The sequence below is a fragment of the Carya illinoinensis genome, chromosome 1 (assembly GCF_018687715.1).
Source record: "Carya illinoinensis cultivar Pawnee chromosome 1, C.illinoinensisPawnee_v1, whole genome shotgun sequence".
NCBI classification, from domain to species: Eukaryota; Viridiplantae; Streptophyta; class Magnoliopsida; order Fagales; family Juglandaceae; genus Carya; species Carya illinoinensis.
In genome coordinates this window covers 5,372,177-5,386,810 of record NC_056752.1, presented here as the reverse complement: position 1 = coordinate 5,386,810, position 14,634 = coordinate 5,372,177, and the positions used below count along the sequence as shown (strand labels likewise).

The 14,634-nt window shown below is 37.9% G+C and overlaps 1 protein-coding gene across 1 annotated transcript; it reads right to left on the bottom strand.

Annotated features, from left to right (window-relative positions):
• Nucleotides 1–2,591: 2,591 nt before the first annotated feature.
• Nucleotides 2,592–5,807, bottom strand: LOC122313115 (protein FAR1-RELATED SEQUENCE 5-like). The gene is made up of 7 exons (XM_043128230.1): nt 5,745–5,807; nt 4,656–5,409; nt 3,951–4,579; nt 3,090–3,809; nt 2,887–3,000; nt 2,743–2,814; nt 2,592–2,660 (listed from the first exon to the last, which is right to left on the bottom strand). Exons 1-7 carry the CDS (start codon nt 5,805–5,807, stop codon nt 2,592–2,594), a joined length of 2,421 nt encoding a protein of 806 aa, XP_042984164.1.
• Between the last annotated feature and the right edge of the window lie 8,827 nt (nt 5,808–14,634).

The following is a 14,634-nucleotide window of genomic DNA, read 5'->3' as shown; positions in this document are numbered from 1 at the left end:
TCTGATCCGCCGCCGTCGCTCCACCTCCGGCCACCATTTCTTCACCACTTCATCACCGGTCCCTTGTCGTCCTAACCCACCTATTTTCGGCCTCCAACAACCACCGGAACAGCTCCTACGAGCTAGCTTTCCTTTTTGGGAAATCCGGCCTCCCACCGCCGTTTCTGCCGCCACCCACCACTTCCAATAGTTTCACAATCATCCTTAGACCATTCCCTATCAATCCCAAGCCCTAGTTTGTCCCCGTTCAAAAGTGGGTTTTTCACAACCCACGGCCACAGTGAATTTTCACTGTGACGTTGCTTTTTCTCCGCCGTTTGCAACGCCGCGTGTTTTCTAAAATTGCCATATAGCGCCGTAAGTATTTTCCAAACCCTATTTTCAGATTTAAATATATATTGCTCATTCAATAATTTATTGCTGCTGGTTGGTTGATTCCGGACTGAGTCCGAGGAGTTCGGGGGTCGGATGGATGGAGGACGGAGTTGCCTGTTTATTTGATTTATGTTGTTGGATTATTTTTATGCATTGTTATGGCATTGCATGGTGCATGCACGTGTGTTTGTGAAATAGTGTGAAAAGCCTGTGTATTGGCGTAAGTGGTCTTACGGGTGCGTGTGTATCACAACCCCAAGCCGGGATGGGGTATTATCCCGGTGGAGCTCCTCTGGTCACTTGGGAGCGGAATAAACTGAGTGATGTCCCATGGGTTGTCGCTAGACGACGGGAGCGGGGGCTAGGGGTTGCTTGGTTACGAATGCGCCAGGCGCGGAACCGGGCATCGCTCTACGCATTGACTCTGTGGCCCTTCGCTGGTGAGGGCTAGAGGATGCTTGGCTACGAACACGCGGGGCATGGAACTGGGCATCGCTCGTTAGGTGTCACATGCGTAGTGGTACTCTGCGGTGTGGCACTGGAGTCAGGGTGTGCGGATGACCCCTAGGGGAGGTCATGGTGCATACGGATAAAATGGATTCTGGTTTGAGTCGGATGAAGGCCAAATGTGACTTTTGGCGTGTTTTTCGGAAATGATGTGTTTTTGGGCCAAATGGGTTTTTTAGCGTGTGTGGAAAAATTATGTTTTATGGGCTTTGTGCATTGGGTATGTTTCATGCATATTGTTTGAGTTCTATGTGTTTTTTTTATCTGGTAGTGTTTGGGTTTTACTTACCTGCGGTACCAGTTTTTGGTTCCGTAGCTTTTGGTGCAGAGTTTGAGGATGAAGAGGAGGAGGCTGAGCCCGAGGATGCGGCTCCGCCAGGTTGCTGATGCTATGTTTTATATTTGGTTTAAAACTGTATTTGTGTTTTTGTAATATTTTATTTATGTATGTTTTAAACAGCTTGTATTACGTTAAGAAAAAAATTCTGGTACTTAGTTATGACTTTCGTTATCCGCTGCATGTTTCTTTGTGCACATATGTTGCCTTTGCACACACTTGACACCCGTCGATAGGATGGTGACCCGGGTTGTCACCATCCGGACGTCTCGATTTCCCCGTGTTCGGGCGTGGGGATTTGGGGGCGTCACAGTTGTTAACTAGTTCGTTGTATTTTGTGGAATATTATCCTAGTTATCTAACTGAGTTGGAGATGAATGTAATTGAAGTAAAAGCTCAGCTTGTTTTTGCCCAAATGGTTGGTTATATGAAATTGATGGAAGAAACTTGATTGGAAAATGGTGTTGTTTCTTAGTAATTATTTCTTGTGGATTAATGTGATGGAAATTATAATTAGTTGAGATGTTATTTTTGGAAGGCTGATGAAATATTTTTTTGGATAATATCCTTGTGGAATTGGTCTATTAGCATGATTCTAGGTGCTAATCTTTGCTAGCAGCTGGAATGGTCTATCGGTTATAGGCCAAATTGCTGTTGGACAGCACCATGATGGACATGTAGGCATCCGAATATCTAGCAGGTGTACCTCAAATAATTGTGGTAAATTGGAGATGTTTAAATGTGCACTTTTCTGGAAGTCTACATCACGTTGTCCATGCTCATACTCTAGTAAAAATATTATTCTTTACCTTTTCGATTTGACAAAAAAGGTCCTCTCTATTCTTTATGAGCTTCATCAATCAGTTAAAACTAATACCCAGAATCAAAGTTAGCACACTTTAAACACACACACACATATCACTTTAAGAAAAATTAGTACGCTTTTATTGGAAATACTCAGCTGGGCGTCCGAATACCTGCTGGAAACACTTAGATTCCTATCAATTCTCAACGCTGGAAACACATATTCCCAACACCCGAATACTATATATCCAACTGGACAGAGCAACACTTAGAGAAATATTAGTTCCAAGTAAAAGAAGCACATGCAGAAAATATTAGTTCCAGCACTGCTATTGATCTCTCATTCAATCATAAATAATTAGCAAAAACTACCATCAATTCCTCCATAAACTAAACTCATTCAGCCTTCGAAACTAAACATTATAAACTAAATAAACTCATTCATTCCATAAACTAAACTCTCATTCAGCATATGAGACTTTAGAGCCAAGTACACATCCAAGTCAATGATGCATTCAATACTACTAAATATTCACAACCACTTGATGCTCCACAAATAACAATCTCATCATTCCAACCGTTGTGATCCGCCCAACCCAAACAAATCCAAGAGTGATCCATCCAACCCAACTTGCATCTGTAAATAATAAACCAAAATATTAATATTACAAATAAATATTAGTTTTAACGCCGAGGATAAAGGGCACAAATCCACATACACTTTCTTGACTCTGCATCACGATTTCTCGGGACTGTGTTCCAGTAATGTCTATACCCACACCCGGAATAGCCTGCTGGAGCTCAATGGTAAGTATACAACCAAATCAATGAACTTAATAATAAATATAAACTTATTAATATACCTGCATGTCTCCAACATTGGAGAGATCAATCTCAGAAGTGCCAAATAAACTCCTGCATACTTCCGCAACAGGTGCATCTCCTTTCTCCACGACCCGAGTATCTCCTCCATCTCGCTAATCAATAAAAAATATACATTAATAACAAATACTGGAAGTCTTAATAAACCAAATTGGTACCCCTGAATAACACAAAAGTATGGTACCTCTTTCCGCTTTCCCTTTACCGGTGCTTTCTTTGTCTTTGCTTTTGCTTTCCTCATGTCTATCTCCATCCTGGATGCTCTTCTTAGAGATGGAGGTCTGCCTTTACCTCGCACAACACGTGGACTATGTACTTCCCCAGGGCACCCGACCGTAGTGTCATTTGCCGAAGGATCCACATTAGAACCAATTTGAGTGAAAGATGGGGGTTCTTCATTTGCACGATACAGCTCAATCATGGCATGTAACTTACTTCTCGCATCCTCAGTATGTTTTCTTGAACCAGCTGCATGAGTGATCATCTGATAACAAATACTTAAGAGACTTGCATATCTATTAGCATCTGGCCGTTGGTCCCCCTCATCATAGCTACTGTGGATTAATGTGTATCGCCTTTTAATATCCTTCCTCCATCGATCTAAAATGTATATTTCCAGCAAATGTCTAATATCGTTACACCTGAATACAGCCAATATGTGCCGACACAATATCCCCCTCATCTCAAATAAACCACAAGAGCACTTTGCAACTGCATCATCCTCACTAAAGTCCACAAAATGCCGAACCAACTTAGTTAACTCCTCAAGAGCTACTTCATCCTCAACCATATATGTCTTTACATTCCCATCACTTTTATGTAACTTTGGATTCAAGTCAATGATGCCGTTGACTTGCTGCTGAACTTCCTTGAACTTCGCAATTGTGTACAACTCTTGGAACCGCTATTCATTCGGAGATCGAGATATGAGGGGGATTGTGACATTAAATGACTGGAAGTCTGCGAGATTTTCTTTCTCAATCTTCATTTTCAACGCGTTATCAAATTGGTCTACAAACTCCTTTAAGTTTGTCCTAGCATGTACATAACCGTCAAAGAATGCATTAATGCTCTCGCTTTGCTGCGTTGTACTCATTCCAGCCCAAAAACACTCCTTCAAATATGCCGGTACCCAATGTTTACGCTCAACGTAAAGGCTCTGCAACCACGCATTCTCATGCAAGTTGTAAGTGGTAATCAACTCATCCCAACACTTCTCAAACTCATCAACACGTTGGGTGTCATATACACATTTCATCAAGGCACTTTTCATCCCAGTTTTGTAGGAACCATATGAGCCAAGTTTCTCGGGAACTTTCTTCAGTATATGCCAAAGACAAAATCTGTGCCGAGTATTTGGAAAGACAAGAGCGATTGCATTTTTCATCGCTCTATCTTGATCAGTGATAATTACTTTTGGAGCGATACCATCCATGCATTGCAACCATGTCTCGAATAACCACACAAATGTCTCAGTATCCTCACTAGAAATCAAGCCGGCTCCCAACAGAATTGACTGCCCATGGTGGTTTACACCAACAAATGGTGCAAAGGGCATCCCATATCGATTTGTTAGGTATGTGGTGTCGAATGTCACCACATCGCCGAAATATTGGTACGCTGCTCTACTACGGGGTTCTGACCAAAAGACGTTCTTTAACCTCTCGTCATCATCTGTCCATCATATAAAAAAATCCAGGATTTTTATATTGCATCCGTAAGAAATACTGTCGAAGTGCTCCAGCACCACCTGCGCTAAGTCGTAGATGTCTTGCCTTGTCAATATAATTGCGACAATCCTTTTCGAGAAATGGGAGATTCTCGAATCCACCCGCTCCAACAACGAGAGATCCGTAACTCTTACTCGCTCGGATGCCAGCCAAATCATTGGTATCTAGGACCCTTTTTACGGCATCACTAACTTCTCTATTACATCGAAAGAAGCGGGATTTCTTCGGACTGAGGCCATGGTTATGGATATTATGTACTATCGTCAACCTCAGCACTCCATCTTGCTTTAAGGCATTAATCCTTGCCTTACATTCTGTCTTTCCTATTGGACGTGGCTTGGCAACATTCAACGTCCTATTCCGGGCCTTCCCACCTCGGGCACAACAAAGAGTGACGTATCTAACAGAGTCATCTTCTCCCCTATCAGTCCGTTTTGTCATCACCCCAAACCCGCATTTTTTACCGTATTCCTTATAATAACATAATAGCTCTTCAAGGAAATTAAACTCCATTCCCGACTTTGGCTCCTCAATCGTATCATCATCAACCACTTCGACATTTTGAGATTTCAAGGAACTGCCAATATTAGGTTCCGTATGATTTGGTCGTTCCTCAGTACGCTGTTCAACTATAGGAGATCCACAAGGCGCTTCAGATTCCCAACCATCAGCTCTATTATCGAGTTCTAAACCAACTATCTTGCTCGTGGCAGAGCTTGTATTGCTGATAGGAGTCGGAGGTTCCATGATTCCTTGAAATCCGTAACCAGAATTCTGCAACAAATTATAAAAGCTCATCAATCTAACTGCTGCAATTAAGGCATCTTATTTTTGTAATAGTTGCAAAAAAGACAACTTATTCACATAAAATCCGCTACAAGTTATCACTACCTGTATGTTGATTGGATATTGGTTACCAGCCGGATATGGTAGAAAAGTTGGTAACCACGTAGGCACTGGTCCAAAGTAACCAGCCATGTAAGGTGGAATGTTTTACGTGGTTGATGGTATGGCCTAACATTATTGGATAAAGTTATTGATATATTTTCAAACAAGAAATATCAACAATACCAATGTTATTGAAGTGCACAATTATATAACATACATACCTCCGATGGACGATTTGAGCTAGATGATGGACATGTAGTTGCCTGTTCATTCTCGTTTTCCATGCTGGGAAAATATAATAGAACTACAACCAGGATTAAGTAAGTCTTAATAAATATGGAGGCCAATCATAATTAATGGACATCATCAATTCATGTACATATGTACTACTCCAGAACATGCATGTACATGCAAATACACATATGTATATGAAATGAAGAGAAATCCAAACAAACCCCAGCTCTCCCAGTCTTAACTCACCAGTCTTACCAATGCTCAAAATTTATCATAACCCACTCTAAAAAAAATGCTCAAAATTTATCATAACCCACTCTAAAAAAAATGCTCAAAATTTTTTATGTTTATTTTGAGAATTCAATTTGAAAATAATAGAGTAAGAAACATAAAATGAGAAATATATGTCAATTACAGGCCCTATTGGACATTCTCAGATTTTCTTGTTTAGGTGCGGGATGCAGGTAATCTTTTGACTAGAGCAGGCTTCAACCTTCTAGGTGTTGATGTTGATGAACATATTGTTAAATATCCAAGTGGTAATTATTTTGCTTTCTCATCTTTTGATGTATGTTTTCATGATAAGAACAAAAGGTTATTGTTGGTTTGCCAATTCAGTAGTCTACATACTGGTATTCACCAAAATACCTCTCATTTGCCTATTCCTCCACAAGTGTCAAATTCATTACAGAACCTCAAAAATGTTACAAATTAATCACAGAGACCCAAACCTCCGTGACCCTCAAACCTCTGTGACCCTCAAATTCATTACAAATTCTAAGGAAAAGTCTAACAATAATGCTAGATACATCCCCGGTTAAAGTGCAGTTTACTGAATGAGCTTTCTCCTTCCTGAATCAAACGCAAGTACCAAAAAAATAAACCCAAGCTATTGAAAATACCCAAAAAAACCCACTACTAAGCAATAGAAAATGCCCAAAAACAAATAAAAACAAAGTTTAACACAGCAGAACAAATAAACAAACCAGAAAATGTGTAACAACAACTAAAAACCAGTTAAAACCGTTCTCTTACCCACAAATGCAGATGAAACAACAAGCTAAAAACCAGTTCTACCTCCTCGGCAACGTCTCTGCTTGGGGTTTTCAGATCCTGCACAGTTTTCTTCACCGTTCTCTTACTTACTCACAAAAACAGATGACTGCACAGAGGAATGAAGGGTTCAGCTCCTTGGCGATGGGAGCTTCCGGTTCGGCGATGGGAGCTTCTGGTTCGGCGATGGGAGCTTCCGGTTCGGCGATGAGAGCTTCCAGTTTCGCCTCTGCCCGCTTCTCTTCAAAATCACCTCAAACCAATTCCTCCCGCGTTCTCTGCTTTCTTCAGCCTTTTTCTCTCTCTTTTTTTTTTTCTTTTTTCCCAGCTGACGTGTCAGTCACGAGGACGCGCCGGGGTTACGCCCCGGTGGTATGTAGCATTGTTGTTATTTGCCTTGTGAGTTTATAGTATTTATTAGGGCGGTGCTACACACACCGCAGGGATCTGGGGCTCCCGCTATTGGTTTGGAAATTTTTTTATTTTTTTATATTTTTTTACATATATTTTTTTAATATATTTAAATATTGTTAAAAAAATAAAAAAAATTTATAATATTATTAAAAATATTTACTTAATTATTAAGTAAAAAAAAATAATAAAAAAATAAAAACATCACAGCGGTAGAATCTAGCGCGGTGAAAAGTAGTGATAAGAGTAGTATTTTCCTATTTATTATAAAACGTTATTCTATTGTATACTCGGTAGAATATATAATTTGCCGATAATATTTAATCTATAAATTTTAAATTTTATTTTTTAAATTAAATTAAATTATATAAATATTTTATTAAATATGCCCTACGTAGAGAGTAGAATTTTTTTTTTACAAATGATATTTACAGTCGTAGTTATGCAAGCGTCGCACAGTCTCTTGAAAAAAAGTTAATTAATATGGAACCCACATGAAAAAAAATTAACTTTTTAATCATGAATCTCACTCTTTTTCAAAATGATTACGCAGTGTTTATACATTTCACTAATATATGTAGCATTACTCTTTTTTATTTATTAAAAAGATAGGCTTATTGTCTTTTACCGCCCATATTGTAGTATATTTGAAATTTTTGATTTTTTTATTATTATTTTTAAGTATTTTTTTAACATTTTTAGTTTAATGGGGGAGAACATGCACCTATACACCAGTCTCCAATATAACGTACATTATTATTTAGAGTATTGCTACATCTACAAATAAATCCTATAAAAATAATCCTAAAAATAGATGTGGATTTATTTGATACGTTAAATCTGCTTTACAATAAAAATAAATTTATAGTCTGACAAATCACATTAAGTCACATCAATTTATAAAATATTTTTATATAATCTCTTTATATCTAAAGTATTTTCCTATTATTTTTACCAATAAATCTTGCTTGTGAGAAGGCTTTTCTTTGCTTAAGTGGCTCCAGCGTAACATGGCGAAGCTCAAGTTCAACATTGATGGGTCCTTCAAAAGTAACTTGGGATTAGGAAGTTAGGGGAAGGGGGAGGGGGCTCAAATCCTACTCTTGCATCTTATGAAATGACAAACTCATTTGTTGAATTGTTAGCACTAAAACTAGTGCGATCTGGTTATTGAATCGGAGTATTTATTCATAATGAATTGGTTTAATAATGAACCTCCAGCTTTTTAACTGCCCGTTTAAATAATGAAAGTATTTTATTTTATTTTATTATTATAATTTTTTAAAATTATCATATAAAATATAATAAATAATTCAACTATTTTAAATCTTAAAATAATAATAATATTAAAAAATAATAATTTATTTAATTTTTAATTTTCATCTCAACTCATCTCATCTCAATTTACTATCTAAGATTTCAAACCGCAAGTTAGAGATATCTTGAGTTTTGGCATGACATCATGTAAAAATTATGCATCATTTTCATTCAACATAGTTCATGTATACATAAAAGGTAACTTTGACCGACAATTTTGCAAGTTATGGTATTATTGGTAACACATTTTGCTGCCACCCTCTTTCTCCGCTACCTAAACACATAGGTATTTTTATTGTCAACGTACAACAATCTACATTTTATTGGTAATATTTGTAATACTAAAGCTAGTCAACGCTGCTAAATAGAGGGAGACTACCTGTTAAATAGAAGAAGTCTACACACGGCGCTGCTGAACATCAAGTGTAATTTAGGGGCTCAAAGTTAAATGGTCTTCTCGCTTAAAATTAGATAATACATAACCATATAAATATGTTTTATATAATGAGAGTAAATCCTAAAAAAGAGGTATCGAATCCATTTAACATGGTCTCAAGCTTTCTTGAATTTTTTGGTCTATTTCTTGTGTTTTGGTATATCTCTAGTGTTGTGGTTCTTTGAGGTTGTCGACAGTTTCTGTGTGCTTTTTTTCTGGGTCAATTTTTCTCGGGGGTCTTTCTTCTTAGACAAATACGTGTGTTTTTTTTTCTTCTGGTTTAGGTGTTTTTTTTCGGCACCTCTATTTTGGTTTGGATAGCAGTTTGTTTTTTTTTTTTTTTTCCTCTCTACAAAAATTCTCGGCACTTTCTCTACAGAAATTTTTTGGTTTGGTTGCAGCTCAAAATTTTTTGGTTGTCGCCCCTCTTCTGTCTCCATCTCGACAGTTGCTTCTTTCTATGGTCATGACTTTCTCGGTGCTCTAGTTATTTTCGGCAGTTCTGTTTTGGTCTAGCCATTCTCGGTCACTTCTCAAACTTTCAGTCCTTAGTTCTTCTTGTTTTTGGTCACTTCTCACTTCTCAGATTTTAGGTCCTTAAGCCATTCTCGGTCTCTATCCCACTCTCTGATCTTCTGCTCCTCTCTCGAACACTACTCATAATATAAGCGTACCCAAAGGTCATGTTCTTTCCATGCTGAAAATCTTCGGATTAAAGGAGTTTTCCCACTCCGTAAGGAGGAAAGATCTCTCTCTCTCTCTGTCTTTCTGCACGTTGTAGTACCACTTCACTTTTCTCTCTTTCCCATTCTCACTTTTGTCTGCGCAGAGGCAATAGAATCTTGCTATTTATCTAATTTGCTAATTAAAGCCTTCACTTTATTTCCTCTTTGTATATTCTAAATTTATTTTGCCGTGGGTCATTTTTTTCTTGCCTTGGAAATTTATTTTTGTAGGTTTGCCGTGGGCTATTTGTGGGCTGTTAATTATAGTTAAAAGCTATTGACTATAATTTTCTGCCGTGGGCATTTCAGTTTAATTAGTCCTATCTCGGGTTCTATTTAATTTTCTTCTCAATTTTTTTTGGTGATATTTTTGGCTTTTAGCATGGACTCCGCACCTATGTGTACCAAGTTTATGGGCAACAATTATTGTACGTGGACATTTTAATTTGAACTTTTTCTTAAGGAAAAAGATCTTTGGGGTCATATTGATGGCATTGATTGTGCACCCAATCATGATAAATCTAAGGATTGGGCTGTGCTTGATACTTGAATTATGTCTTGACTTTTTGGCTCAGTTGAGCCACATGTTGTCACCCACTTATGGCCTCATCGCACCGCTCAATTCATGTGGATTTACTTAAAGAAAGTATATCATCAAGATAATGGTGCTCGTCGTTTTAGTTAGAGCATACGATTGTCATGTTTTCACATGACAATTGTTCCATCCAAGACCATTATTCGGCGTTCCTGACTATTTGGAATGAATATTCTGATTTGGTTACTACGGATGTTTCTATTGCCTCTCTTTCCACTATTCAAAGTTTTTACGAGACTTATCATCGTGATCAGTTTCTTATGAAACTCCGCCCCGAATATGAATCTGTTAGCTCTTCTCTGCTGAATCGCTTTCCTGTTCTTTCTCTTGATGTTTGTTTTGGTGAGTTACTTTGTGAAAAACAAGGACTTAGTACTCAAGCTTCTCTGGAACACTCTCATGGTAGTTCAGGGTTCGCTCTTGTGGCTTATGCTGCTCAACGACAAGGACCTCCTGTACATTTTAGCACCTTACAGTGTTTCTACTGTAAGGAATATGGGCATATTGCTGCTAATTGTCCTAAGAAATACTATTCTTATTGCAAGAAGAAGGGTCACATTATCAAAGACTGTCGTATACGCCCCCAGAATCGTCAGACTCAAGCATTTCAGACTTCTATAGAGCATGGCTCTTCCTCAGGTGCTTCCTCTGATCTTGCACCTCCTGCAACAAATTACTGCACACCAGAAATGGTGCAACAGATGCTAATTTTGACATTATCTGTAATGGAGTTTCAAGGTAAAAATACAACTAAATTCTGGTATATAGACTCGGGTGCTTCTAATCACATGACGAATACTCCTACCGCTCTATGTCATGTTTGGCCCTATGCTAGTCAATTTGCCATTCAAACTGCCAATGACAGTTCTTTGCCAATAGCTACTGTCGAAGATGCCTCTTCTCAATTTACTGATGTGTTTATTGCTCCTCAACTTTCCACAAATCTTATTTCTATTGGTCAATTAGTTGATAACAATTGTGCTGTTCATTTTTCTGGTGATGGTTGTGTTGTGTAGGACCAGGTAACTGGGGAGTTGATCGCAAAGAGACCTAACGTGGGGCGTTTGTTTCCACTATTTTTACCTGTTCTAGTACTTTTTTCAGTTTCGTCTATTAAGTCTTTTACTTGTCATAATGTTCCTGATCTGAGTATGGTGTGGCATCGTCATTTAGATCATCCCAATGCTCTGATCTCATGTATTGCACTCGGGTTTTTTTGATAATGAAGAACATTCTTCTTTATCTCTTCAGTGTGATTCTTGTAAACTGGGTAAAAGTAAAATTCTTCCATTTCCTTTGCATGCCAGTAGAGTTTCTCACTGTTTTGATCTTATCCATAGTGATGTTTGGAGACCTTCCCTAGTTAGTTCACATGAAAAATTTAAATATTATGTGACTTTAATTAATGATTATAGCAGATTCACTTGAGTTTATTTTTTTTGCTCTAAATCTGAGGTTTTTTGTACTTTCACTGAGTTTTTCGCGTATATTGACAATCAATTCTCTGCGACTATTATGACATTACGCACATATTCTAGTGGTGAATATTTATCTACTGAGTTTCAGACATTCTTGACTTCTAAAGGTATTATTCATCAATGTTCATATCCTGCTACTCCCCAATAGAATATAGTAGCTAAACGCAAAAATTGTCATCTTCTTGATGTGGTACGTACACTCTTGTTAGAATCCTCTGTTCCATCCATGTTCTGGGTCGAGGCTCTGAAAACTACTACCCACTTGATTAATCGTTTACTTTCCCAAGTCTTACACATGGAGTCTCCATATTTTCGCTTGTTTGCTAAACAACTTAGTTATGATAATCTCTGTATCTTTGGTTGTTTATGTTTTGTCCATTTACCTCCTCATGAGCGACATAAATTATTTGCTCAATCTATTAGATGTGCATTCTTAGGATATAATGTGTCAAAAGGGATTTGTTTGCTATGATCCTAATTTACATTTCTTTGAAAATCAACATTTCTTTCTTGTGTCCTCTATACCCTTTTCTTCTATTGTGTTCCTCCCCTCTTTTGAATAGCAGTTCTCAGATCCTCATCAAGTCAGCTCTCGTTTTAAACCGAGTATTGTGTATACAAGACGCTCCCACCCACAGTCTCTTCTGGTGGCTCAACCGATATCTAATCCTACCATGCTCCAGGACCAGTCAGTTGCAGCACCTTCAGAGCACTTGGTATGTCGCTCTTCTAAGTGTTAGTACCTCCGGATAGGTATGGGTGGGTTGCTTCTGCTCTTATTACTGCATTGTCTAATTTTGATATTCTCACATGCTGTCAAGCATGATTGTTGGCGACAAGCTATGCAGGAAGAAATTGCCACTTTAGAGGCCAATCACACTTGAGACATTAAGCCATGTCTTCCCACCATTATTCCTCTGGGTTGCAAATGAGTTTATTCAGTTAAGGTTCAATCTGATGGAAGTTTGGATCATTACAAAACTCGGCTTGTTGCACTTGGGAATAATCAAGAATATGGTGTCAATTATGAAGAGACTTTTGTTCTTGTGGCTAAGATGACTACTGTTCATACGATTCTAGCTCTTGCTGCTTCCAGTGATTGGCCATTACATTGAATGGATGTTAAAAATGATTTCCTTCACTGGGACCTAAAAGAGTGTATTTATATGAAGCCACCTCCGGGATTGTTCACCTCTCCGACTTCACATATGTGTAAGCTTTGTCGCTCCCTTTATGGTCTCAAACAGGCTCCGAGAGCCTGGTTTGATAAGTTCCGCACGACTTTATTACAATTTTCATTCAAGCAAAACAAGTATGACACTTCATTGTTTTTTCAGAAATCAAACATGGATATTGTTGTTCTTTTAGTTTATGTTGATGATATATAATCACTGGTTCCGATTCTACCTTACTTGGCCAACTCAATACTCATCTCTTAGAGTCATTTCATATGAAAGATCTTGGATCTTTCACATATTTTCTTGGTCTTGAGGTGCATCGTAGTCCCTCTGGTATTTCACTCAATCAACATAAATATGTTAGTAACTTGATGGCTATAGCTAGCCTACAGGATGCTACTTCTGTTGATACTCCTATGGAATTAAATGTCAAGCTTTGCAAAGATGAGGGTGACTTACTTGTTGATCCCTGTTTATATCGAAAGTTGGTGGTAGCCTTGTTTATCTCACTATTACTAGACTAGACATTCTTTTGTTGTACAGCAAGTCAGTCAGTTTCAGACTCATTGTCATCTTCATTTGGCTGTTGTCCATAGGATCATATGCTATGTTCAAGACACTTTTGCCTGTGGTTTATTCTTCCCGACTAGCAATTCTACTCGTCTTGCTGCTTATATCAATGCTAATTGGGCTGGTTGTATGGATACACGTGGCTCCATCACTGGTTGGTGTGTGTTTTTAGGTAATGCACTGATCTCTTGGAAGAGTAAGAAGCAAGATATAGTTTCTAAGTCATCTACGGAATCTGAATACCGGGCGATGTCTTTAGCTTATTCTGAAATTATTTGGTTTCAAGGTATGCTTGTTGAGCTAGATTTTTCTAAGACCAATCCCACACCTCTACATGCCGATAATACGAGTGTTATTCAGATAAATGCCAATCATGTCTATCATGAGCACACGAACCATATTAAAGTCGATTGTTACTCTATCCGTGAAGCATTTGAAGCTCGTGTTATCACTCTTCCACATATTTTCATTGAACTACAAATTGCTAATAGTTTCACCAAGGTTCTCACTCGTCATCGAGATTGCTTCCTAAGTAGCAAATTGATGCTTGTTGATCTACAGACATCAATTTGAGGGGAGTTGTCAACGTACAACAGTCCACATTTTATTGGTAATATTTGTAATACTATACAGTTGTAGTATTTTAGATTGTATATAGGTAGACTAGTCAACGCTGCTAAATAGAGAGAGGCTACACATGGCACTACTGAACATCAGGCATAATTTAGGAGCTCAGAGTTAGGTGGTCTTCCAGCTTAAAATTAAACAGTACATAGCCATGTAAATATGTTCTATATAATGAGAGTAAATCTTGGGAAAGAGGTATCGAATCTATTTAACATTTACAATGGACGAAGCTAGTCTATCTTTTTTTTGACATAGCTCTCGGTTATGTTCCTTCTTTACTTAGTACTTTAATAAGTTGTTTTCTTTATACAAATGTAATTGGTATAGTTTATAGGTTGTAGTTTTTCTAAGCTTCGCTTGGGACTTCCCTTGTAAAAGATGCTTATTTGCCAAAAGAGAGTTAATTAATAAAATTGGAGTTTCATCATCTTCTCTCTTTGTGTGTGTGTGAGATATATATATATATATATATCTCTGTATGTATATG

What these genes read in the sequence shown, in the direction of transcription:
- LOC122313115 (XM_043128230.1), bottom strand. Translation starts at nt 5,807, where the DNA reads ATGGAAAACGAGAATGAACAGGCAACTACATGTCCATCATCTAGCTCA. An exon ending in GCTCAAATCGTCCATCGGAG is followed by an intron (nt 5,410 to 5,744) that starts GTATGTATGTTA and finishes AATTTGTTGCAG; the next exon opens with AATTCTGGTTACGGATTTCA. An exon ending in ATGCATTCTTTGACGGTTAT is followed by an intron (nt 3,810 to 3,950) that starts GTACATGCTAGG and finishes CCGAATGAATAG; the next exon opens with CGGTTCCAAGAGTTGTACAC.